The 25776-nt window shown below is 56.3% G+C and overlaps 1 protein-coding gene across 1 annotated transcript; it reads right to left on the reverse strand.

Annotated features, from left to right (window-relative positions):
* Positions 1-22: 22 nt before the first annotated feature.
* On the reverse strand, positions 23-23325 carry CDH15 (cadherin 15). Its single transcript, XM_037142320.2, has 14 exons — positions 23250-23325; positions 16131-16289; positions 15785-15940; positions 14553-14697; positions 6724-6884; positions 5733-5861; positions 5126-5311; positions 3997-4250; positions 3197-3339; positions 2796-3032; positions 2334-2573; positions 2062-2198; positions 1679-1846; positions 23-681 (listed from the first exon to the last, which is right to left on the reverse strand). Exons 1-14 carry the CDS (start codon positions 23289-23291, stop codon positions 481-483), a joined length of 2358 nt encoding a protein of 785 aa, XP_036998215.2. The 5' UTR covers positions 23292-23325; the 3' UTR covers positions 23-480.
* Between the last annotated feature and the right edge of the window lie 2451 nt (positions 23326-25776).

Below are 25776 nucleotides of genomic sequence, written 5' to 3' on the forward strand. Positions count from 1 at the left end.
AGCACTGGAGAGACAGCACAGTTTTAATCCGAATTTGCTGAGAGCTACGTCCTTTCACACACGGATGAGATCTGCATGGGGGCCAGAGCTGGGATGAGGGTGGCTGACCCCTGTCACAGGCAACTCAGAGCAGTGCCATGGGGCCATTGGATCAGGAGGGGCATCGCCTTCCCACAGCCCCACCCCAGGCTCTGGGCTCTGCCCCTGGGACTCCACACTCCCCTGGGAGAAGCAGGCTGCCCAAAGACCCCTGGGTGTGGGGCCAGGTGCTCGGTAGCCACCTCCATACAGGTCAGCTGGTCCTCCAAGCTACACAGCCAGATGTTGGCATGTCCAGTCAGACCCTTGTGGTCAGGCTGCCCATCCTGGTAAGCGTGTCTACTCTCTCTGTCCAGGTGGCTGTTCTTCTCAGCAGGGTGGGTGCAGAAAGCTCTCTTCCCTGTGCTGAGTGGCCATTGCATCCTGCCCTTGCTCCAGCCTTCAGAGGGGGCCATACAAGTCGGCCAGCCGGGCAAAGCGAGGACCCCAGTCCTGGAGGCAGCTGTAGTCTTGGTCCTCATCGCCCAGACTGGACATGATGGAGCTCAGTGTCCCCGCCATGGACCCATCCCCTTCGTAGTCATAGATGAGAGCCGTGTCATAGGGCGGGACGCTGAGGTCACCATCTGCAGCCTCCAAGCCCTACAGAGAAGGCCCAGGAGTTCAGGGCCCTTGCACACACAGCCCAGCTGCAGCACAAGGTGAGGTCAACCCAAAGTATGGCACCAGGAAGGCACAGAGGAGGTCTGAAGGTTACCAGGGGTTCAAGGAGCAGCCCTGAGTGTGTGGGCACCACTGGGGCTCCAAGTCCCAGGGTTCAGATTTGAAAAGAAGGTTCCCTCTGGGCGGCCTTTCTTCCTGGGGCCCAGCCCTCTCAGAAGACTGTGTTCTGCCTGGGGCTTCCTAACAACCCATCTGGAAGAACAACCGGTTCTGCCTGTTAGAGATTTGGCAAATGGTCTATGGCCTCCACCTGTGCTTGTCACTTCATCCATGTACACATCAGTTGCTGCAGGTTTGCATACCTCCTAACTGAACCTGCACCCGGGCCGCCCCTCACCAGGCATCTGTCTGGGGACTTTGAGCCAGGGCACCAAGTGTGTGGGCAGGCCCAGCACCTGGCACCCTACTGAGAAGTACCTGCATGCTCCCTGCTTGGCCCACTCAATTGGATTTTCATGTCCTGGGCATCTCCTGTGTTGACCTCAGCAAGTCACTGACACTGTGTCCACAGGAGCTACTACGGATGCTTGGGTTAGCTGACAGCCGCACTTCTACTGCAGGGGTCATTAGGTTTCCTCTGCCAGTGCTTGGTAGACAATGCTGCAGTCAGGCTTCAACCCACCCAGCTCAACTCGGCCCACTGCGATCCTGTGCAGGGGTCCACCAGGCTCCTCTTCCTATGGGGCTTTAGTGCCTAGAACCCTCTGTTCCCTCAGCCTCACTCAGCTCTCGGGGCCTCAGCAGCTTCCTAGAAGCTCGGCCAGGATCATTAGTAGTGAGCCCACTCCCTGCAACTGCGCACGTATGGGGGTACACAGAGGCACTTATATGTGGTGTGCATGCATGGGTATATGTGTGTGCACACACATGCATGCACACGTGTGCCCCCTGCCCTCATCACCCATGGGGGACCTACATCATTGATGAAGTCTGCCATGTCTGCAGGGCTGCTGGGCAGCCTGTGGGATGGCGGGGGGCACATCTGGCTGAATGGGGCATCTCGGCGCAGTGGTGGCCGTCCCAGAGGGGCACTCAGGGTTGCCAGCTTGGATGGGTGGCGCAGCTGGCTGATGTCATAGGCATCCTGCAGACAAAGAGTGTGGACTTAAGCCTAGATTGATGACCGGGTTTCCCTCCCAGGCACCTTCTTGAGACGGCACATCAGGTTGGGGTAAGGGCAAAGGGCCTCGGGGGGCTGACAACCAAGGCTCCCTGGGACCCTTCCCATCCTAGCTTAACATTCTGAGCTACCACATCCTGGTTCTGCCTTTAGAGGTAGAATCCGACCCCTGCCCTTACCTGGTCCTCCTCCCCACCCCCTTGCTCATCGTAGTTAAGGATGTTGTCCCTGAGGTCGTCCTGCAGTCCCTGTAGAAGCCCCTTGTCCCATGATGGCTGCCGGAACTGCGTGAGGAGAGCCACCGGCAGGGCGAGCACTGGGTGGGAGGACAAGGTGTGGTTGGTGCTAGACGTGGCTGCATGGGGGGTGGCGGCACTGGGGAGAGGAGACGTGGGGAGTGTCCGAAGGCACCAGGGTCTAAGGGCAGGGGTCTCAGGGTATGGGCACTCACAGAGCAGCAGGATGACACTGGCCAGCACAATGGCCAGGGCGCCCAGGCTGATGCCTGTGCCCCTTGCCCTCAGCGCAGCGGCCCCCTGCAGGCAGGTGCCATCCTGGCCACAGTGGCACACAGTCACATTCAGGGGCTGCTCGTGCTGCTGGGGCGGCTGCCCTGAGTCCCGGAGCAGCAGGCTGAGGCGGTGCAGCCCCTCCTGGACCTGGTGCCGCAACCGCAGGCGAGCGTGGCTCACTGTGGAGGGTGCCAAGGTCAGCGAGGGCCCTCCTGGGATGGCCATGCCCCCTCCATGCCCCAGGGGGATCATGAGATGCTGGGTCTCTTGCCCATCTGCCCACCAAGTGTGATAACTAATCCCCATCCCCATCCCCTGGGGGTGTGCTAAAGTGGGAACCAGCAGGACTGTGTCTTGAGTGCCCTCCCAGGTCCAGGTCCACCCTGGGGGGTGGAGCTCACTGTTAATCTGGCTGAGGCTCCAGTTCTGTGCCAGCTCTGGAAACCTGGGGCTCAGCAGGAAGTGGAAGGGGGCCCCATGGGGGGGCAGGTCCTCATCCGTGGCACCCAGGAGAAGGCCAGAGCCCTGGTCTGGCTCACTGCACAGGCTTCCAGATGGTGGGGACAGCTCAGGGGCATGGTCATTGACCTCCAGGATTTCAATGGACAAGGTCCCGGTGGCTGTGCGGGGTGGGGAGGCTGCAGAGAGAAGAGACTTGGTGGGTGCTCGTCCCTGCCAGAGCCTACTGTTCACCCTGTAAGTCTGCTCAGTGGAGGCCCTGGCTCTCAGCCCCTGGGCCAGTGGCAGGAATTCCTGGCCTGGGCCAGAGAGCCTTGGAGCCCAGGTATGAAAGCATGCTCACCATCGTCGTGGGCCAGAATGATGGCCCTGTACCAGCCATCCTTGAGGAAGGGGGATGCTGGGCTGAGCACACGCTGCGTCTGGACCCAGCCTGTGGCTCCATCCACTTGCAGCCAGTCCTCCGGGTCGTAATCCTTGGTGTAGCTGTCAGCCAAGGCGGGGGAAGGGAACAGGATGGCCCTGAGCTCCACGGGCCCCCCTAGAGTTGTGGGCACGTATGGACATGCATACATGCATCCCTTGTACACATACAGCACACACACACACACCTTTGAGGCCCTCAGGTACTTTCCATCCCAATCCACAGATCGGGAAACTGAGGCTCAGAAAGGTAGGTGAGCTGATGAGGGCTCCATGGCAACCAAGTGACACAACACGGCATCACACAGGTAGGATTCAACCCAAGGCACAGTGGGGACAGACATAGACACCCAGGGCCGGGGCTGGGGGTGAAACCCAAGAGCCAGTCCCATGGGAACACGGGCCAGAATGGATAGGGCCAGACACCCAGAAGCTGGTTGGAATAGACTGTGGTGGTGTCAGTATGCCTGACCGCAGCCCAGTCCTATCTGTGGAATAAGGTCACACCAACATTTGTACACATGGGACCTGAGACCCCCCTGAACCATCAGGGACACACACAGGCACATGAGCCCTCCACCCTTGGACCAAGGTCCCAACAGGACCCCTCAGGGCACACAGGTTGCAGTGCTCTCAGCTGTGCTCCTGGCCTCTGCAGGGAAATGGGGAAGTGGGGCTATCAGCTCCCCCCACCTCAGCCCTGGGGCCCCTGGAGGGCACCTGAGCCTCTGCAGCTGCTGTGTGTCGGGGTCTCGGGCAGAGAAGGTGGCCACGGGGGTTCCTGGGGCTGCCCCCTCCACCAGGCTGGTCCTCAGGGGGTTCTCCTGGAACACGGGTGCCTCATTGACATCTTGCACCTGGACGCTGACTCGGGCCTGGTCCCACTGTGCCCTGGGGGCCGCTGCCAGCAGGGGGGCCTCGTTCTGCACCACCACTTTGAGGTCATACTGGTCACAACTCTCATAGTCGAGGGGCTGTGGGGAGGAAGCAGAGCCGGTAGCTTGCTTGGGACCCTGGCCCTCCACGTTTGGGCCCCCGGAGTCAGGTATGGGGGGAGAAGGCCTTCATGTGCTGCTGTCCAGGGCCCTGGATCTGTCCTCAGAGCCCCCACTGTGCTTTTTCTTTACAGCCTTGGAAAAAATAAAAATAATGCAGGACAAAAAAGGCACAAAGAATAATGTAGAAATGATAAATGGCACTCATCACTCGAAACAAATTTGTTAGGTGTTGTGAGGTCCGTTTTACATGGCCTTTGGCTGGGCGGTCTTCCCCAGCGGCTCACGCAAACATTCATCTGGGTGTTGCCAGAGGCAGTTAGTAGCTGTGGTCAAATTAGCTTCTACCATCTGGGTGCGCCTCATCCACAGCTGAGTCTGTGAGAGTGAAACCAAGGTCTCGGGGGAAGACGGAATTCTGCCGGGATCCCGCGGGAGGCCGCAGCACCAGCTCCGAGGCTTCTCTCACCCTGTAGATCTCAGACTTGCCCAGCCAGCCCCTGCAGTCGTGCGAGCCAGTTTCTTGCAATAAACATTTTCATGTCTAAATATATCTATGTCTGTACATATGTGAACATATATATATGTATGTGTGCGCATGTTTTTCCTACTGTTTCATATCTGACATGGGTGCTGTCTGCATTTACACATGATCACACACCTGAAGTGGCAGCATGCTGCAAGTAACACACTGGCTTGTGGGTGGCCCTGTTGCCCTGAGGGCAGCGTGGCCTGAGCTGGCAGGTACAGGGTTTACCGAGGACCCAAACACTGTCCCAGGGCATGAGGGAAAGAGCCCTCCTCAGCTCTGCCCACAGTGATACCCAGTCTGGGAGGCTGTGCACCCCATTCACCTTCACCACGGACAGCACGCCTTCGTTGGTCTTGGGGTCTGTACGAATAGCGAAATGCCCATCAGGGTCGCCCTCCAGGATGGTGAACCTGGCTGCCCAGTTTGGGGAACCTGGCAGGTCCTTGTCTTCCACCTCTAGCCGTCCCACGTCGATGCCACTCATGGCCTCTGGGGCCTCCACGAAGAACTGTGGGAGCCCGTTCCTGTTACCTGCCAGGGTTGTCAGGGGCAGGGTGCCTTCCTTTGCCCCTCCCAGGTAATAGCTACCTACCCACTGGAGACCTCCCAAATGTGTTTGTTGCTAGAGCCACTACCTCCCCCTGGGGGTCCCATGAGCCCCATCTATGGGTTCAGTTGCACAGGGGTTTGGAGGAGGCACAGAGGGATCCTGGGCTGCTTCTCCTACTGCCCCTCTCCTGGCTCCTCCTGACTATTTACTGCTCACAGGCACCGCCTCTGTGGCCCCCAGTCAGGTCTCTGCACTACCTGTGCAGGACTCCTCATCCAAACCACCCAGCCTCATGCCCTCCACGAAGCCCTGGACCCCACTGGGCCTGGGAGGGAAGGGCTGTAGAGCAGGGGCTTGTGGGGTGGGGCAGCAGTGGCACCTCATCCCTGCTGAACCCGGGGGCGTTGTCATTGACATCCTTTAGGGTGATGATGGCGGAGGCAGTGGCGGTCAGGCCATCTCCAGACATGTCTGCCACTTGTAGGGTCAGGTTGTACACGGCAACCACCTGGGGATGGCAACAGGGGTTGGGAGACAGGATGGTCACAGGGCCAGGCAAAGAGCAGGCCACTTGCAGACTCAGCCCACGTAGGAGAACCATGTGGCTGGCAGAGGCTCCAAGACCCCGCCTGTCTCCAAGCTCTGGGGCAACATGTGCTGCCTGGCCTCTTGGAGTCTGATGGCACTGCTCTCAACCCTAGACTCTGCCCCAGCCTAGGAGTGGGCAAAAGGTCAGTTACCAAGTCAGACAAGCATCTACAGAACACCAACTACATGCAGGATGCCGAGGGGTCCTGATGAGCTGGGTCCCTGCCATAGCAGAGAGAGGGGGGTGGATGAAGGTCACCTAACACAGTAAGTGACCGGGCAAAGCCACACAAGTGGCTATGGAGAAACCTAGAAGGGCTTTCTGGATGTGTGACACAGGAGTCTGGCAGTGAGGGCAGCAGCAGTCCTGACAGAGGACGGCCATTGCTCCAGAGCATGAGGGGCCACTATGGGGCACAGGGGGTGACAAGCCCAACTGCTTCATAGGCAATGGGTGGGTGCTTTTGGCAGGAAAAATGCTGAGGATGTGTCAGGGCCAGGCACGGCACTGAGGGCCATCCATAGCCTCTCTCTACCTAACCCCACAACCACCTAGCAAGTAGGTATAGAGAGCCTAGAGCCGCTGTGGGCATCTGCAGCAACAGGGCTCCCACTTCCACTGGAGGGGAGGGAGAGTCTGTCTGAGCAAGTCTGGATCAGAGGGCCAACTCCACACGAGCTGCCCCTGCCCACCCAAGTGTCAGCAAGATGGACAAAGATTGGTCAAATGTGACTCTGCCTTCCCTGCTGCCAGCTCTCAAAGCAGAGCAGCAGGGCCTCACCTCGCGGTCCAGGCCCACTTGCACTGTGCGTATCTCCCCCGTGTGCTCATCGATGCTGAAGAGCTGTGGGCCGCTCTGCTCCAGGACAGAGTACCGCAGGGCTGCGTTGTCCGTTTCCGGGTCATCAGCATCTGTGGCCTCGGCTTTGGTCACAAAGGTGCCTGGGAAGGATGAGAACTTGTAAGACACCCATGGGTGCCAGCTCCTAAGTTTCATTCCTCTGTGGCCCACCATGCCAGGTCCAGGCCCCCCATCAGACCTGTGCAAACTTGAATGCCCAAGCCTTTTGCCTGTGTTACTTGTGGGGGAGGAAGCAGGAGTGTATGTCACCTGTTTGGTCAAGAGCAGATACCTGCATTTCCCACAAGACACTGAGGCAGCCCGGCAGGGGCTGAGAGTACTGGGTTGGACTAGACAGCCAGCAGGAGAACCTGGGGCTGGCCCTGAACCTGAGCTGCTTGGTAGATAGAGGGTGTGCCAGCACACCCAGCAGGCACTATCCTCAGCCCCACCTACAGAGAGAAGTGGTGCCCGGGGCTGAACTCTGCTTTGGGGCAAACAAGCCACTGAATCTCAGGAAGGAGTGGGGGCTAGGCACAGGCCAGGAGGCTCCTCAGTGCCTGTCCCCCCACTCATTTTCCATCTGGTGAGACTTAGGCCTGACCTTTATCCTTCCCAAGCCCAGGTGTACACCATAGGCCACATTAACATAAAGGAACAAAATACATACATACATACATACATACATACATACATACATAGGGGAGATGTGAAAGTTCTACCATATAGTAGAAAGCCAACTAAAAAAAGGCTTCAATATGACAAACACAACTGAAAAAATGATGGAATTAGAAAAGCACCGTTTCACAGCTGTCCGAATGACAATGGATTCAGGCAAGAACCATCAGCAGAACTTCTGGCCAAGATGGAGGCATAGGTGGAACACTGTGCCTCCTCGCACAACCAAGTTTAAAGACTACAAAGTTTTTGTAACAAAAACATAACCAAAACACAGAAAATTAAACTGTACAGAAGTCTGACAATAACGAACCATTCAGCCAGACCAGTAAGTGGGGCAGAGTCAGAGGCTGGTGGAGTGGAGTAGGGCAGGAAAAAGTGGCCAGACTGACCCAGGTGCGCAGGCGGCCGTTGGCAGATCCCAGGTGTGGGGTAGCAATGGGTGGACCCAGTGGGGGTGCAAGGCGCCTGGCTGACCACGGTCACACATTCACACACAGATAAACCAGGCAAAAGAGCCAGCAGTGAGACAGACTGTGCAGGCTAGGGCCCCAACAACAGGAATTAAAGCCTTAAAGCACCAATTGGAAAAACATTTGGGGTTGAGGTGCCTGGAGAAACTCCCAGGCTCACAGAGAGTTTGTTGGAGAGACCCACAGGGTCCTGGAGGGTGCACAGGCCCACACACCCAGGAGCCAGCACCAGAAGGGCCCGGTTTGCTTGTGGGAAGCAGCAGATGGGACCGAAATCCAAGAGAGACCAGAACAAACGCCATTGCCCCTCTGACCCTGCCCCCACATACGGTATCACAACCCAGCTACTGGGTCACCCCACCCTGGTGAACACCTAAGGCTCCACCCCTCATACATAACAGGAGCAAACAGACCAAAACATTATGGCTCAAGATGAAGAACAGCTCAAAGCCCCAGAGCCAATACTTCTAAGCAACCAAGAGATAGCCAACCTCTCAGATGCACAGTTCAAAACACTGGTGATCAGGATGCTCACAGAACTGGTTGATTTTAGTCACAAAGTAGAGGAACAAATGAAGGCTAAACTAATTGAAATGAAGGGAAATACACAGGAAACCAATAGTGATGGAAAGGAAACTGGGACTCAAATCAAGGGAGTGGACCAGAAGGAAGAAAAAAATGACCAAACAGAAAAGAATGAAGAAACAAGAATTCAAAAAAATGGGGAGAGGCTTAGGAACCTCCAGGACATCTTTAAACGTTCCAACACCCAAATTATAAGGGTACCAGAAGGGGAAGAGGAAGAGCAACAAGTGGAAAACTTATTTGAACAAATAATAAAGGAGAACTTCCCCAATCTGGCAAAGGAAATAGACTTCTAGGAAGTCCAGGAAGCTCAGAGAGTCCCAAAGAAGTTGGACCCAAGAAGGAACACACCAAGGCACATCATAATTACATTAGCCAAGATTAAAATGAAGGAGAGAATCCTAGAAGCAGCAAGAGCTAAGGGGACAGTCACCTACAAAGGAGTTCCCATCAGACTGTCAACTGATTTCTCAAAAGAGACCTTACAGGCAAGAAGGGGCTGGAAAGAAATATTCCAAGTCATGAAAGGCAAGGATATACATCCAAGATTGCTCTATCCAGCAAAGCTTTCATTTAGAATGGAAGGGCAGATAAAGCACTTCTCAGATAAGGTCAAGTTGAAGGAGTTCATCATCATCAAGCCCTTATTATATGAAATGTTAAAGGGACTTACCTAAGAAAAAGAAGATAAAAAATATGAACAATGAAAGGACAGCAAACTCAGTTACTAACAACCACACCTAAAACAAAAGCAATCTAAGAGGACAGGTAGATCAGGAGCAGAACCATAGAAATGGAGATCACATGGAGGGTTTGCTTCAGGGGAGTGGGAGGAGGAGAAGGGGAAGGGGGGAGAAGGTACAGAGAATAAGTAGCATAGACGGTAGGTAGAAAATAGACAGGGGGGAGGGCAAGAATAGTGCAGGAAATATAGAAGATGAAGAACTTGTGACATATGGACATAAACTAAAGGGGGGTAATGGTGGGGGAGGGGGTGTGCAGGGTGGAGGGGAATGAAGGGGGGTAAATGGGACAACTGTAATGGCATAATCAATAAAATATATTAAAAAGAAAAATAAATAAACATTTAGGAGTTTTTCAAAGATAAAAAAAAAAAGAACCATCAGTGGATGCTAAAACTAGTGGCTGGAAGTTTGAGGGATAGCAGGATACTTGCACAGTCTCAAAATACCTTCCACAAGCCACCTATCAGTTAAAAAGGCAAAAACATAAAAATCACAGTGGCGAAGCCTCACAGACACGCCCTTCACTTGGTGGATCGGGAATGGGATGTGTGTGCCTCCTGATATGATGGAGGAGGGCATGACATCACTTCTGTGGGCATCTCATCAAAACCATGAAGCGCAAATACAATCACATACACCCACATTCAGAGATAAACTTCAATATTGTTGCTTAAATGCTCCAGGATGTCCGTGTTGTGATTAAGGAGGTGGAAGACTTGTATGATGGAAACTACAAAACATCGCCAAAAGAAAGTAAAGACAACAAATTGGGAACGCATCCCGCAGTTGTGGTTTGGAAGACCTAATATTGCTGAGATATCAGTACTGCACAAAGTGGTCTACAGATGCAGTGCCTCCCCGGCAGAATCCCATGGTGCCCTGACCAGCGTGTCCCCGTTGGTTGGGATCGTCACCAGTTCATTTCCTGGTCAGGGCACGTGCCTAGGCTGCGGGTCTCATGTGAGAGGCAACCAATCAATGTTTCTCACATCAATGTTTCTATCTCGCTCTTCTTCCCTCCCTGCCCCTCTCTCTAAAAATAATCAATCAATGAATCAATTCATTTTTTAAAATCCCAGGGACTTTTTTTTTGCATACACAGAAAAATCATTGTAATGTTCATATGGACTCTCAGGGAAACCCAAACAGCCAAAACAACCTTGAAAAAGAAGAACAAAGCTGGAGGGCTCACAGTTCTGACTTTAACGCTCACTCTGAGGCACAGTAACTAACAAAGTGTGGTGCTGCCGTGAAGACCGGTACACAGACCGACGGACTAGAACAGAGATCCCAGGAATAAACCCTCACCCATGTGGCCAAGTGATTTTGACAAGGGGGCAATGACCATTCAGTGGGGAAAGGACAGGCTTCAGGAGACAGCGCTGGGAAAACCGGATAGCCACGTGCAGAAGGATGGACTGGACCCACAGTTATCTAACACCACATATGAAAATTAACTCAAAATGAATCAAAGACCCAAATGTAAAACCTAAAACTATAAAACTCTTAGAAGATAATGCAGAGGAAGAGCTTCATAACACTGAATTTGGCAATAATTTCTTAGCTATGACACCAAAGGCACAGCCACAAAAGAAAAAAGAAACAAATTGGACTTCATAAAAATTTTAAAGTTTTGCTCATTAAAAGACTATATCGAGTGAAAATACAACCACAAAATGGAAGAAAATATTTGAAATCACATATCTGATAAGGATTTATATCCAAAATACATAGAGAATGCCTAAAAACTTAACAACAAATACACAAACCAACTCAAAAACAAGCAAAAACTTGAATAGACACTTCTCCAGAGAAAATATGCAAAAGGCCAAAAAACACATGAAAAGCTGCTCAACATCACTAATCATTGGCGAAATGTAAATTAAAACTACATGAGATACCGCCTCACATCCACCAGGGCGGCCGCTGCCAAAGAGCAGAAAAGGAGCGTCAGCAGGGTTGTGGGAACCTGGGACCCTTTTGCCCGTTGGGGGGGACTGTAAAATGGGGCAGCCGCTCTGGAGAACAGTATTCAAAAGGTTAAAACAGAACTACCACATGACCCAGCAATTACACTTCTGGGGATGTACCCGAAGAATTGAAAGCACATTTGTACATCCGTGTTCACAGCAGCACAAACTCTCAAAGGCTGATGGCAGGTTAACTGACAGCTCACAACAGCTAAGACATGGAAGCAACCCCGGTCTCCATCAATCAATGAGTGGGCAAGCAAAACATGCTCTCTAAAAACAATGGCATATTAGTCAGCCTTTTAAAAGGAAGGAAATTCTACCCTGGCTGGTGTGGCTCAGTTGGCTGGAGCATCCCATGGACCAAAAGGTTGCGGGTTCAGTTCCCAGTCAGAGCATGTGTCTAGGTTTCGGGTTTGGTCCCAGTCGGGGTATGCGCCAAAGGCAGCCAATTGATGTTTTTCTCTCACATCAGTGTTTCTCTCCCACTCTCCCCGCCCCCTCCCCCACTTCCCTTCTTTCTGAAAATCAATAAGTATGTCCTCAGGTGAGGATAAAAAAAAAAAGGTAGGAAATTCTACATGGATGAACATTATGGTAAGTGAAATAAGCCAGAGAGAAAAAGACAAATACTGTATAATTCCACTCACATTAAGCACCTTGTCAATTCATAGAGATAGAAAGTAGAGCAGTGGGCGCCAGGGGTTGGGGGAGGAGGAGATGGGACATTAGTGTTTAATGGGGACAGAGGTTAGTTTGGGAAGATGAGAAGAGCTGTGAGGATGAATGGTGGTGACGTTTGCACAACATGACAAATGCAATTAATACAGCTGAACCATGCACTTAAAAATGCTTAAGATATATGGGGTAAAAATGGGCACAACTGTAATTGAACAACAATAAAAATATTAGGATAGTAAATTCTATGTTATGTGTCTTTTACCACCATAACACATTTTTAAAAAAAGCCATTGTCATGAAAACCTAACAGCTAAGGAACGTTCCAGACAGAGAAGAAATGAGGAGACCTTGGTGCCTGGGGGTAGAAAGAGACCATCAGCTCCACCCGGATGACGGCAAGTGGGTGATCCACAAAACAGTCCTTATTTGAGTTCATCAGGTTGGTGAGGGCACAAGGCAACCCGATAAACAGGGATCCGGGACGTGAGCAGCTTCTCAGAGGGCAGTGGGACAGGTAGAGGCTTCCCCCTTTGGTGGAGCAAGGCGGGAAGGGAGAGGTCAAACTGGTCAAACTCTGAAAGGCTGAGGGTGAGTTAATCGACAGCTCACAGTTCTGGGAGTCCCGACCCAGGGTGTCTGTGCCCTGTTGTCCGTCCCTTCCCACAGACCCCTACTAAGTGCTCATGAGAAAGATGGCCCAGGAGGAGGCCCAGGAGGGCACCTGTGGCTCAGGCCTGCAGGTCTGCCTGGGTTGGGGCGAAGCAGGAGGACTGGAGAAGCCAAATGGTGCTCCGTACGGTTCACAATTACAGGGTGATGGTGGGGTTGTGGTGGAAAAAAGGACCTTGCCCTGAGCAGGAGGAGAGGTGTGTCCTTGGTGGAGGGGCAGGGACCCTGAACAAGCCCCATATCAGAGGCTCGGGTGTGCAGGGCCCACATATGAATGACTGAGCCCCCTGCCCCCATCAGTGGGTGCGGCAACAGAGGTGACCCAGCTACAAGTGACACCCGCTTACTACCCGCACCCCCAGAGTGGGGCCAACCCCCCAGTTCCCAGGCATTCACTATTTATGTCCATCTCTGCTGTTCTTTTATATGCAGAAGAGCAAGAGGAAAATCAGATCCATCCTCAAAGATCAAGCAGCCACCAGAACCAGAGCTATAGCTGACCAGACACAGGCTTTTACCCGACAGAGCACTGAAAGAACTAAGATCATTGTGCAAGAGGCTCTTATGGAAAAGGTGGGCAACACTCATGAACAGATGGGGAGCTCAGAAGGCAGATGGGGACTACAAGAAGAGGCAGGATTTTCTTTTGCTATAAAAGGCATTATTGGGCTCACTGAAGTGGACCCACCAAATAACGTTTGTAGATGAGATATTAATAAGTGTCAATATTGACTTCCTGATTTTGATAATTATACTGTAGCTAATTAGAATATATATACTGAAGGCAACAGGTCTACAACCAGCACCCAAGGAAAGAAGGAAGGAAGGAAGGAAGGAAGGAAGGAAGGAAGGAAGGAAGGAAGGAAGGAAGGAAGGAAGGAAGAAGGATGGAAGGGAGGGAGGAAAGGTTGAAGCAAACATGACACACATCACATCTCTGTGAAGGGTGTACAGAAATTCTTGGCAACTTTTCTGTAAGTATGAAATGTCATCAAAATAAAAAGTTAACGGTAGAAAAAGTATCATTTATTTAAGTCACAAAAAAAAACCAGAAAAATGAGATGAAATAAAGTACACATGACAAGGGTGGGCACCCCTCTGCCACAGCCGACGCTTTCCTGTCTGAAGCACACGACTTGCCTGGGATCTGACCAAGCCCCTGGGAGCAGCAGGGAAAAGGAGGGGACCGCTCTCTGGAATGAAATCTGTCTGCCTTGGAAAAGACTCAGACAAGTAACTCTGTTTTGTAAAGACTCATAAAGGACAGAGTGTTGTGCTTTGTTTGTTATCAAAATGTAGAATTAAGAAGCAATGAACCCGGGCTGGGTAGCTCAGTTGGTTAGAGCGTCATCTCAGTCATCAGCCTCATGTGCCAAGTTCTCAGGTTTGATCCCTGGTCGGGGCGCATACCGGAAACCACCAATGAAGGCATAAATCAGTGGAACACAGACTGCTGTTTCCTCTCTTTCTCTCTGCCCTCCCACTCCTTCTCTCTCTATTTACATTTTTTTAAAAAAGCAATGAAAGGGCATCACTGCTGGGCATGGGGTTTCCTTTCTGGGGGATGAAAATGTTCTAAAACTAGGTAAGGTGCTGGTGGCACAACACCGAGTGTAGTAAATGCCACTGAAGTGTTCATTTCAAAATGGTTAGTCTTACGTTATGTGAATTTCACCTGGATTTGAAAGAAGCAGCAGCAGCCAGAGCTTTGCACCCACAAATCCTATCATTGCACTTTGGAAGACCTGGGGGGTTAAAATTCATATTGAAATAAAAAGTGACTTGAGTTGACTTGTGAACATTCCGTCCGTACTGGAAACTGTTTACTTATTTTCAGACTCTTTGAAGGACCTCTTAGATTCTTGCTAAAGGGAAATCCCGGACCTCTGACCTACCCAGGGCCCCTCTGCAGCAGCCCCGCTCCCCAGGAGGAACAGTTGGGCCGGGTGGCCAGGCTCCCACCTCACCTGGCACAGCGCCCTCCAGCACTTGGCCAGTAAACACCTCTTGCCGGAAGACAGGTCTGTTGTCGTTCTGATCCACAACCACAATCTCCAGGTCTGTGGGCTCCTCCAGGGTGGATCCTCCGAGGTCCAGAGCAAAGGCCCTTAGCTAGTCAAGCACAGAGCAAGCACCAGCACTGTGATCCCCAAATCTCCATGGTTCCCATGAGGGCCATGCAAAAGGGACAACGAGTGCAGACTTCACATCTACCGAAAACGCCAACTTGGGGCTAGGCATGTGCTGCAGCAAGTGGAATTTTCCCTGAAGAGGAGACTGCTTTCTCAATGCAAGCAGGGTGACCGCCCAGCTTCCCCCCTTGCCTTAGCCACCAGGAAGCTCGCAGCTAAGTGTGACTGAAGTAACCCTCTCACTAGGATTCCTGGTCTCTCCCTTTTTCTGTACAGTTTTGGCTCCTCTTGAAGTTTGTTTTAATTCCTCTGTACACATGAAAATTTTAATTAAACCACTTCTTATTCTCCTGGATCATGGCCATGATACAATTTCCAGGTAAAGACATACTCTCTAATAACTTTTCGTGTGAGGAAACCGAAAGCTGTTCTTACAGTCAGAAGGAAGAATTGGGGCACACAAAGGCAAAGGCAGAGGCCCCTTACCCAAGGACAGGTCAGGACAGGGGCAGATTACTCTGCAGGCGACCCAGATCAGGTTCCTGCTCCCCCCGCCCCCCAGCCTCTTGCCTACCCAGATCCTATCTCGCTCTCTACTGCCTTTTCTCTCAGATCTCACAATCTCAACCCTCCAAGGGGTGGGTGGGTGGTGCCTTCCAGGGGTCCCCCTACCTCCCCACCAGGAATCAAGGGGCCCATGCTGCTGGGATTTGGCAATGCTGTGGATTCTTCCAACATTCTGTCCCCACCAAACTAGCCAGGTGGGAGAGAACTGGCTGTGGGTAAAGAGGGGTCCCCAGCACGCACGGTGCCTTTCTGGGAAGGCGGTGTCTGCCTGTGCTGCGGGCCACGCAGTCCTTCCGTCAGCACCAGGACACTCTTCCACGGGCCTCTGTGAGGGCCGTTGTTAAATGGGAATATAACCCCTGCTTCCTTGGGTTGCAGGTCCTAGGCCCCAATTCCCGCCTCTGCTTTCCCAACCTAAGAGTACCAGATCTTGCTGGAGAAGCGATTTGGCCTAATGTGCCCACAGGGAAGTTGGAGCCAGGTGAGGGGAGGGGCCCTACCCTAAAGCGGTCTGTCTTCTCCCGGTCCAGCGTGGCGTTCAGGAACACTTTGCCTGTGAACTTGTCAATAGAGAATACCCCCCGGGGCTCCTCGTCCACACCAGGCCCCTGGATGCTGTAGATGACTCCGCCCAGCTGCTGCTTGTCAGACTTGATCTGTCGTGGCAGGAAATGGGCTGGGGGAGGGGTCTCCAAGGGAGAGGTCTCTCTCTTCTCTGCAGCCTCAGTCCCTCCCCCCAGCTCAGCCTGTGGCCCCAACAGCGTCCCAGTCTTAAAGCACACACCTTTGGGGACCCGCTGGGGACCCCCAGCCCTTGCTCTGCCCATTCTAGCCGCCTGCCCTCACCTGCACCAGCGGATAGGGGAGGCGCTTGTGGTTCTCCGACACGCTGATGGGGGGGATGACCCAGGCTCTCCGAACACGGCCCAGCGCAGGCGCCTGGAGCCAGGGAAACAGGGTGCTGGGCCTCTTCAGCCCCAGAACCCCCAATGAAAGGCCCAGGCCCTGCAACAAAGATGAGAACAGCTGTCACACAGCCCGAGTCCTCAGTGAGCCCGGGGAGCAGGCAGTGTTGAGAGCTGCTCCCCCTCGGTGGTGGGTGAGTGAACGACTCCCCACTCTGGAGGGCAAGGGGCACCTTGCTCCACATCAGAACCCTGAGCTCCCACTCTGGGAGGCCCCAGCAGACACACCCCAAAGCCTGGGGCCCCCAACGCTCAGGTCTGTCTCTCACCCTCCCCTGGGAGGCCCAGAGTCCAGGGAGCAGTCCATAGGCCCTGGATGACCAGGGAAAGCTGATCATGCTGTACTCCCATCTCATCTTCCTGAGGGACAAGTATCTTCCTCCCACATGGCCCAGGGGAGGCTCAGGTTGTCGGGGGGTGGGAGCCAAGGGGTGTAGAGAACCTGGGACTGGGAGAGGAGGCCTTGCAGGGAGCAAGTGACGAGTAATGGGAGAAACAGCTGGCCCAGCCGGGGCCCCTCCCCAGGGATGGACCCTTGTGAAGAATGTGGACAATGGGGTTGGGGGTGGCAGGCAAGGGAGGCAGAGCCTGGGGGCACTCCTGCCCCTTCCACATGGCTGGGTCTGTGGGAGATGGCGGTGCGGGGGCTCCTGGCTGCAGGCTGGGGGCAGTGAGGGCAACACATGGCCACCCCAGGCCTCCTCGCAGCTTGGATTCTTGAGGATTGGTTGGGGTCCGCTAGACCAACGCTTTGGTCAGAAGAGGCCCAGAGACAGGAAGGGGCCATCCGAAGGGCCGGAGCACCTCCACCTCCCCTCCAGCCTGTGCTGTTTTTCTCAGAACTGTGGGACAGGGTGCCATTTTCACACCAGTACCTTCGTTCCTAGCACCTGGAGCACGCTCCTCCCTCCCAACCCACACGGCTGGTCCAGCCATGTGCGATGCCATGACTCAAGTTGCAGCGGCCGGTCTGTGGGGCTGCAGAGGAGGTCGAGGAGCGCTCCGCCCTGGGGTGAGGGGCATGCAGACTACTGGGCAGGTCGGGCTGGGAGAAGGGCCAGGACTTCCCCCAGACCCGCTGCCAACCCTCTGTCACCACAGGTAGCCCCGTCTGTCTTACTGCTCGGACACAGAAACTGAGGTCCGAGAGAAAGGACCCATCCTATGAGTTGAGGGCAGAGCCGGCAGCAGCCCCACAAATGCACCCCGTGTTTCCCAGGTGGCCCTGGCTTGCACCTGAGGTCTCCGCACTGGCTCCTCAACCAGCTGCTGGCTGGCCTAAGTGTGGGCTCCGGCCAGGAGGTCCTGGGGGCCCCAGTCCTCTACCGGGCTCATGGGTGAGGCCCACTCCGGTGCAGCTCTTGGACAGGCTGTGTGGGGTATGTTTCTCACATACCCCTGTAGCTAAACCCAGCTAAGACCGTGTAGGTGACTGAGCTCCCTTTCCCCACCACAGGCCCTAACGTCCCTTATCCTGGTCAGGCCAGGATCTGATCTGTGCCCCCAGAGATGGGCCTAGGAGCTGTCTGTCTCTGGGACCCTGGGCCCTTCGAAAGGAGCTCTTTTCTAGCCGAGGTAGACCAGGGGGCCCAGGGCCCCTCCAAGCCCCTCAAACTCCCTTACCAGCTGCCTGGTCCTGCTGACTTCTGCTTTCTCTCCCTTCCTGCCCTGGAGAGTATGGAGGGGCAGCATGGGAAGGGGTGGGCTGGTGGCCTCAGGGAGTAGGGTCAGTGTGTGGTGAGTGGGGGGTTCTTTGGGTGGGACTGGGGCAGAAGGCTGTTGTGCCTCGTACTCCTCTCGCTTTCACTCTCCTCAGTTGCCTCCCCTGCCCGCCCAGGGCTTGTTCTCTGGGCCCAGGGCAGGGCACAGGGGTCCTCAGACACCTTGTTGGGAGAATGGCAGTAATGTCCAAGCTGAAGCTGATGGCCTCCCCCATGGCCCCAGGCCACCTTCCTGGTGGTGGAGTCCTCCTGCCAGCGCCTCGCCTGAAATGCCAGGGGCGTGTCCCTACAGGGCCTTGAGTCCAGGCAGCAGAAACCCAGTTTATAGACAGAGCCAGGCAGCTGGTCAGGCGCCCGAGCTCCCTGCAGCCTGGCAGATGGCAGCCCTGGCCTCTGAGCATGCCGAGGGCCAGAACCACCCAAACGCTGGCCTGGTGTTGCCACCCAGTGGAGACCTGCCCGGCCTTTGTCACCACGCTAGTGAAGACAGCGTCTCTTTTCTGAGCATCCGTGGGCAGCACCAAGCTCGCATCCTTCCTCGTTCCTTGCCTTTCCCTCCCTCCCTCCCCTTCCCCAGACCCTCTCTCATCCCCTAGGAATGGTGGTAATCATCTCACTCACAGCTCCTCAGGGTGAGGCTCAGAGAGGCCGAGCCACCATTTGCTCAAGGCCACAAAGCGGGGACACAGCAGAGCTAGGAGCCCAGCACTCACAGTGGTGCCTGCCCTGCCTTGACTGCAGCATGGGGTGGGCACAGTCCACTGGTGCTCCGTGACCTTAGACTCTTAGGGGGACACTGGGAGACACACTCTGCCCTGTCCAGCTGCTGCCACACATGGGCTGGCCCCTGTGCTAGCCGCCGCACCCCCCCACCCCGCCGCCGTCTACCACAGTGCCTTGGTCTCGTTCCCTTCCTACCAGCAACCTCTACTGACACTCCAGGATGCCTGGCAGCTTTGCGTGGGGGCAGTATGGTGGAGGCACAGTGTGGGAGTCCTGAGCCCCAGTCTGTCCATGGCCCAAGTTCAAGAGGTCAGCAGAAGCCACAGAGCCTTGACAGGGGACCCTTACCCAGATCAGAGGCTGTGGTGGGTGGGTGGCTGGGCTAGACTGCCGGAGGTCAGGAGCGCTTCTCAGTTTGCCCTTTGTCCCCCCACCACCCCGGTCCCAGAAGATGTGGCTGGATGAGGGAAAGGAGCCGCCCGGGGATCATGGGACAAAGCCACACGGACAAAGCCGGCTCACACAGCGGGTGTGAGCTGCCTGCCCAACACGCAGGCAACACCCTCGAGTGACACATACTCATATGTGCCACCCACCTTGCTGTCCCCCATGTCAAACCAGAACCAACAGTTCTGGACCCACCACCCTCAAATGGACCCAATGACTCCCGCCTTAGGCACCCTTGGTCTGCCCTTAACCAAGAACCTGAGAGAACATGCTGGAGCCCTAGAGATGCCAGGGCCCCTCATTGGGGTCTGCCCCAGCACTGGCACCCAACCCAGGGGCTGCCAAGTAATGGAGCTCCCATGACATACAGAGGGAGCACTTGCTACAGCCAAGCTGAGTGGTGAGCGTCTTACAAACACCCTTGCAGAGGCTGGAATGGTGGTGCCCCACCAGATCTGGGCAAGGGTCCTGGGCCTGTGGGCAGCTGGCCACCCACTGTCCTGACGTTCCCATCCCATAGGACTGGTGACTGCACCTCCCCGCTGGTCAGAAAGTGTGGGCAGAACTGTGGGACAGAGGCTCTTCACACAGGCCTGGATTCCAAAAGCTGGCTAATGCAAGGATCACGGGGGAAGGGTGGTGGCTGAAGGAGGGATTCTGTGAGTGTACCTCAGACTTACTGAATTAGGACACGCAGGTGGTCCCGAACTCTGCGAGATTCTTCGAAACACTGGGGAAACCAGGCAGCCACTGGGCTGAAAGGTGGGACTTCAGGGTCACACAGCCTTGATGTGGCACTGGCCACAGAGGCAAGTCCTTCCACATCTCAGGGGCTCTGCGTGTGGGCTGACACTAGGGCCTGTGGCCAGACAGAGCACAAGGTGAGCGCTGAGTAGGGATATCTGTGCCAACACCATTTCTGCCCAGAGGCAATGGAGAGAAGGTGTCTGTCCTGCTCGTGGGCCCGGGGCAGCCCACAGGGCTCTCTGCTTCTCTCCATCAGCCCAGGTGGGTTCAGAACCAGGAATTATAAGGCATAGGCCCCTCTCCCAGGAACCTGGGAAGAAAGCTGGGCTTGTGGCTGGATGCTCACCACCTTAGGAAGAGATGCTAATGACCAGAGAAGCTGGGTGGAAAGTAAGGAGACACCCTACCCACTTCCCCTTTTGGCACAAGGCCCCTAGAGGCCCCTGGTGAAAGGCAAGTGGGGGCCTGGGCTTGGGCAGGGTGTTTGCTGGTTGGGGTCTGCCTCCCCAGAGCCCTGTCTGTGGCTGTACATCCTGGTTGGCTAAAGAGGAGCAAGGATTTTCTATTCCACCCACTCCTGGTGTAGTGGGCAAACCTGAGAAAATGCGGATGCAGCAGCAGCTTGGGGAAGGGTCCTGGGTGTGGGGCACCCCTCCAACAGTGCCAAGGCCCTGGACCTTCCAGATTCTAAGAACCATGGGGGGAGTGCAGGGCAGAGGGGAATAAAGGGGAGAAAAAATGGGACAACTGTAATAGCAGAATCAATAAAACATAAAAAAAAAAAGAGCCAGGCAGGAGGCCTCTAGCCTGGTAGAGCCTGGGCTTGGGGAGAGGGCAGGTGCTCGGGAGGCAAGAATCCCTGTTCTGGACGCCCCACGAGCTTCTGAGGCCCGAGCCCCTTTCCCCACGGCTGGAATCCAGGCTACCCCATTCCTGGATGGCCTGCTGAGCACCAGGCATGCCAGGAATGGACCCAGTTGCCGGCTGGCCCCCACGTTCCCCTCCAGCTGCTGCAGCCTTCAGGGAAGGAATGAGGGCAGCCGGGCGAAGCGCCTCTGCTCCTCCTGCTGTGACAAACTGCCACCACGATCCAACCATCCTGGAGAGGCGGTGGTCCAGGAGCTGACTTCTGCCTCTGCCTCCGTGACCGTTACCACCCCCCCCCTCGTTCGTCGTCCCCCCCCCACCCATCCTGGAGGAGTTGGGTGTTTCTGCTGTGCCTGCCGTCTTGTTCTAGGCACTTTCCTGCATGACCCCCTGGGGGTCTTCACACTTTGCAAAGCCTCCAGGAGTGTGGCTGAGGCCCCATCTTCCTTCCAGAAACCATGTGGCCCACTGGACAGACGCAGGTGCGGGGTCCCTCCCAGCAGGGCATGCATCTGCCCCGCCTCATCCATGCTGCACCCCAACCCTTCTTCCGTCCCGGGTCGGGCGGGGCCCACAGTAAGCTCAGCTACTGGAGACACCATGGGCAGGGGGAGGGCATGGCAAAGGTCAGTTCTGAAAGTATACACTCTAAGCCCCCTGTTTGAGGTTCTAGGGGACACAGGTAGGGGAGGGGTATGCCTCATTCAAGGCAATGGGTCTGCATTGTCTGGTCTCTAGCCCTAACCCCCCACCCCCCAGCCTCAGGGGCCCATCCCAGACAGCCCTGCTGGGCTGGGGGAGTGGGGTGGGGTGGGGTGGGCCGGGCTGCCTGTGGGGGTTCATGGAGGTGGAGGAAAGAGTGTCTGAGGGCGGCCACAAGACCCACGTGGCTGGACAGGAGAGGAGTAAGGTCTGAAAGCTGAGCTGGATTGGGGAGGGGTGGCTGGTCCCCCCTTCGCCTCACAATGGAACTAATTTGAGTGCTGAGTGCGGGAACTTGAGCAGCCAGGCCCCCACTGGCTGGTCCCTCACCCTGACCTGAACCCCACAGCTATCTGGAAGGGGGCATTCTTCGGCACCCCTGGGGGAGAGGGCTGGGACCCGAGAGGCTTCTACTCCCCTTCCCTGCAGCAGAGTGAGAGGTCAGGGTCAGCCCCTGACCCAGAGGGCTGGCTCCGCAGAAATGTGCCTGTGATATCGGTTGGGGTGCTGGGGCAGAAATGCTGATCCCGGGTCAAGTGGAAGAGAGCGTGGGAGGTGCTGAGGCATCTGGGCCCTGAGGGGGTGGTCTCCTGGCTGAGGATGGGAGGACATGGGCTGTGGGCAGCCAGGCCGTGCTTGGGCTGAGGTGCTTATTGCTGTGCTAAGCCAGGCGAATATGGTAGCTCAGGCCTAGGCACCAGGACCCTGTCTCTGAGGGGGGGTTGGGGGAGGGCACAAAAGTGGGGTGGGGGAGGTGGCTGGAGCCGGGGTGCTAGGTGCCCCGAGGGGCCAGCTGCTATGGAGGGTCTGGCTGGCTGGCATCTGGTCAGCTGCCAGGGCTGAAACCTGAGCCGGCCAGCCAGAGCTGGGAGGTCTGTGGGAATTAGGGGAACTCGGGAAGCCCCTGTGGTGGGTGCTATGAAGCCAGACTCTCCTCATCAGCATCTGGCACTATTTCATGGGCCTGGAACTGTAACAGCAACCAGTGATTCCACACCATGACCACTGCCCAGTCCTGACCCCTGGCCTGCGGCCTGCGACCTGCGACCCTGGCTCAGCCCAGTCCTCTGAAAGCAGGAGGCCACTGAGGGCAACAGCTACGGGTGCCTAGACGCAGCCTGGTGCCTGCTCCGCAGCCTAGGGCACGAAGAGATGGGGCGCCCACGGGGCGCCCACAGTAGGGAGGAAGGGGCGGGCAGCCTGCGCTTCCTTCTACCCACCCTGCTCCCATGCGGGGGAGACTGGAGGACAAGGAGGGCTATGGAGAGGGGTGCTTTCGTGCTGGACCTGGCCCCCCTGGGCACAGACATGCCCAAGGGAGAGTGAGTTCCTGGAGGTGCAGCGGGCAGCTGCCCCAGCTGGCAGGGCTCATGGAGCGGGGCTCAGACTCCCCCCAAAAGTGGTGACCAACTCAGCGGGGTCCCTACAGAAATCTGGCCTCCCAGCCCCTTCAGCTGCGGTTGCTCTTGCTGCTCCCCCCCCCTGCCCTCCACCACAAGGCCGAGGCTAAGGGCCCACCTCAGAGGGAGGGGCTTTCCTGCCAGGTGGTCTCCTGGCAGTCCCCAGCTTGGCTCCCCATCCAGTCCAGTCTGAGGAAGTAACACTCGCCTCCGGGCCCCCTGACTCCGGGGCACACAGCACTCTGGACAATGCCGCCTCACCCAGGACTCTCAGCTCACCTCCCCCAAAGGCAGCCAGGTCCAGTAATGCAGGGGAAGCCGGAGCACCACTACCCTAAGAGGCTGTGGAGCAGTGTAGGGGGGCAGGGACCCCTCATGGCGCCTTTGCCTTACCTGGGCCAGCAGCCCGAGGGCGAGGAAGAGCACGGTGTCCATAGGGCGGCGGACAGAGCTGTGCCTCCGACTCGGACAGAACCCCACTGAGTGACAGCACAAGTGTGCGGGGGCGGAGGGGTAGAGAGTGAGTGAGTGACAACACAAGTGTGAGGGCGGGGCTGGGGCGGGGCCAAGTGAGTGACTGCGCGAGTGCAGAATGGAGCCAGGGGCCGGGCCAGGCCTCAGTGACAAGTGTGTGGGGTGGGAGGCTGCTGAGTGACAGCACAGTGCTGGGCAAGACAGTGCGGTCAAGAAAGAGTTAGAGCACCGTGTGGGTGGGCGGGAGGCAGGGCCTTGGCTCAGCTACAGCACAAGCGGGCTGGCTGGGATGGACTGAAGGCCAAGTGACAGTACGTGTGCGCCGAAGTTGGGCACTGGGCCAGTGACAGCACTTGGGAAGTTCCTGGGGGGGCGACTGTGGGCCCGGCCGGCCAGGTGTCAGGCAGCTTTCCTGGGATGCTCCGCTCCCAGGGCCAGGCGGTGGAACCCAGCCTGGCAGTAAAGGCATCCGTCAGTGGGGTCAGGCTAGGGTACCAGAGTGGGTTCATCCACTCCTTTTTTCCTTTTCTGGTCCCCAAACTCACCAGGCACAGTCCTGTCTCGGGACCTGGGCACTGCTGTTCCCTCCACCTGGATTGCTCTTCCCCGCTCTCCCCTAGATTTGCTGCTCACTGCCTCTGGGCTTTGTCTAATGGCACCTCCTCACCACCCTGTTAGACATGGTCACCACCCACCACAGGGAACTCACATCACTTGCCAAACATGTTCACGGCCTGTGGCGGAGCTCTCCTGGCACAGGCTTGTTCCCTGCTGACCCCCCGGGCTAGCACACGGAAAGGCCAGGCACAAGTCCAGCCCTCCCCACCTGAACTTCCTTCTTCCCTCCTTCGGTCTCTCAGTTCCCCTCGGTTGGCAGTTACTTGGTTAGGATCTCATGGCTCCCCTCAAGGCCCTGCCTGCCTGCTGTGTAGATGCGCTGTCTCTCACAGGCCCAGCAGGGGCTAAAGGTAGAGGAGAGGGAAGGAGGGGAGGAAGGGCTCTGTGGATTGACATGCACTCTGAGGAGCAGGAGCAGTGGGGCGTGGGGCTGCTGACCAGCCCTGGCCCTAGTCTGGGGAGCCTCCATCTGGGTCTTCTCTGTCACCGGGGCAGGCAGCGGCCTCTTGCTTTCCTCTCCAGATTGTTGGTCTACCAAGCAGGTGCAGCACCATCTGTGCCCTTGGCCTGCTTGAAAGGAGGCCAGGCTGCCTGGGGGCAGCTTTGGCAATGACTGTGTGCCTGGCACTCATTGTTTCAAGGTGGGAAGTGGGCAGCCCCCTCCATCTCCGGCCCTGAAGTCCTGGGGCTGGGAAGCAGACCCTGGGGGCCACCATCCCACCCCTGAGGTTAGGGACACCAAACATGGTGGGGAAGCCCTCTGAGGGCTTTGGGTTTCTGCCTCCTGTTAGTAGTGTAGAAGTGGGATTGGGGGTGGGGGTGGGGTGGGGGTGGGGAGTGAGGGAGCTGCACTACCCAGAAAGAGGCGGCCCTAGTTCCCAGGGGCAACCTCAGGCACCCTAACGCCGGGGACAGAGATGGCCCTATGATACCCTCTCCCCTTCTTCCACCCTCCCTGCTTTCCACCCTTCCTCTGCCTTGTTCTTGACCATCTGCCTTCTACACAGCAACCTCCCTCTGGGTCTGGGGGTCACCAAGGCAGAGGGTAAGCTGGGTCTGGTCTGGGTGAGCCCAAAGCGCAGGGAAAGGCCACTGGGGAAGGGGTGTGGTGCCCAGGCTGAGGCAATGCCCCAGGTAAACAACCCTCCCCCACGGGACTGTCCCCTGTCCTGGGCCAGGGCAATTGTTCTCTCCAGCAGCCTCAGTTTCTTCCTCGTCAAGAGAGGGGGTTGGCTTCCACGAGCCAGGAGATCCTGTCGGATGCTGGTCCACCTGAGGCCCCAGAGCTGGCTGTCGGCACCAGACCCCCTGGCTCCCCGCCCACCTCTGGGCCACCTCCTCCTCTTCCAGCTCTGCAGCCTCCCCTCAGACTCTGCAGGTCGTCAGCCCCATGGCTCAACTCCTCAGTCCTGCCCTACCACTTGCAAACCTGCTCTCCGTTTTGCAGTTCGGTTCGGTCCTGGGATCATGCCTAGGAGGAGGGACATGCCGAGGCCTCTGAGCGAGTGGGCTCCCTGTGGAGGCCTGAGGGCGGGGCACGCGAGTGGGCAGGCCCGAAGCTCCGGGTCATCTCCCTCCCCAGGTGGGGCAGTGGGGGGCTTTATTCCTTCCTCAGTTCACTATTCAAGGCCTGGCGGTGCCCAGGCTTGGATTGCAGGGGACTGAGCCCGAGTGGAGCAGAGCTGGGGAAGCAGGATCAGGGCCCTGCATCCACCAGAGCCCCGATAAAGGTCAGGGTGGTTCCCACCCCCGTTCTTCTGGGGGACCCCTCTTGGGCAGTGCCTCTTTGATTTTAGGTGCAGGGACATGGGTTGGGCAGGACTGACCT

The sequence above is a fragment of the Artibeus jamaicensis genome, unplaced genomic scaffold, assembly GCF_021234435.1.
Source record: "Artibeus jamaicensis isolate MK-2021 breed Jamaican fruit bat unplaced genomic scaffold, CSHL_Jam_final contig_464, whole genome shotgun sequence".
NCBI lineage: Eukaryota > Metazoa > Chordata > Mammalia > Chiroptera > Phyllostomidae > Artibeus > Artibeus jamaicensis.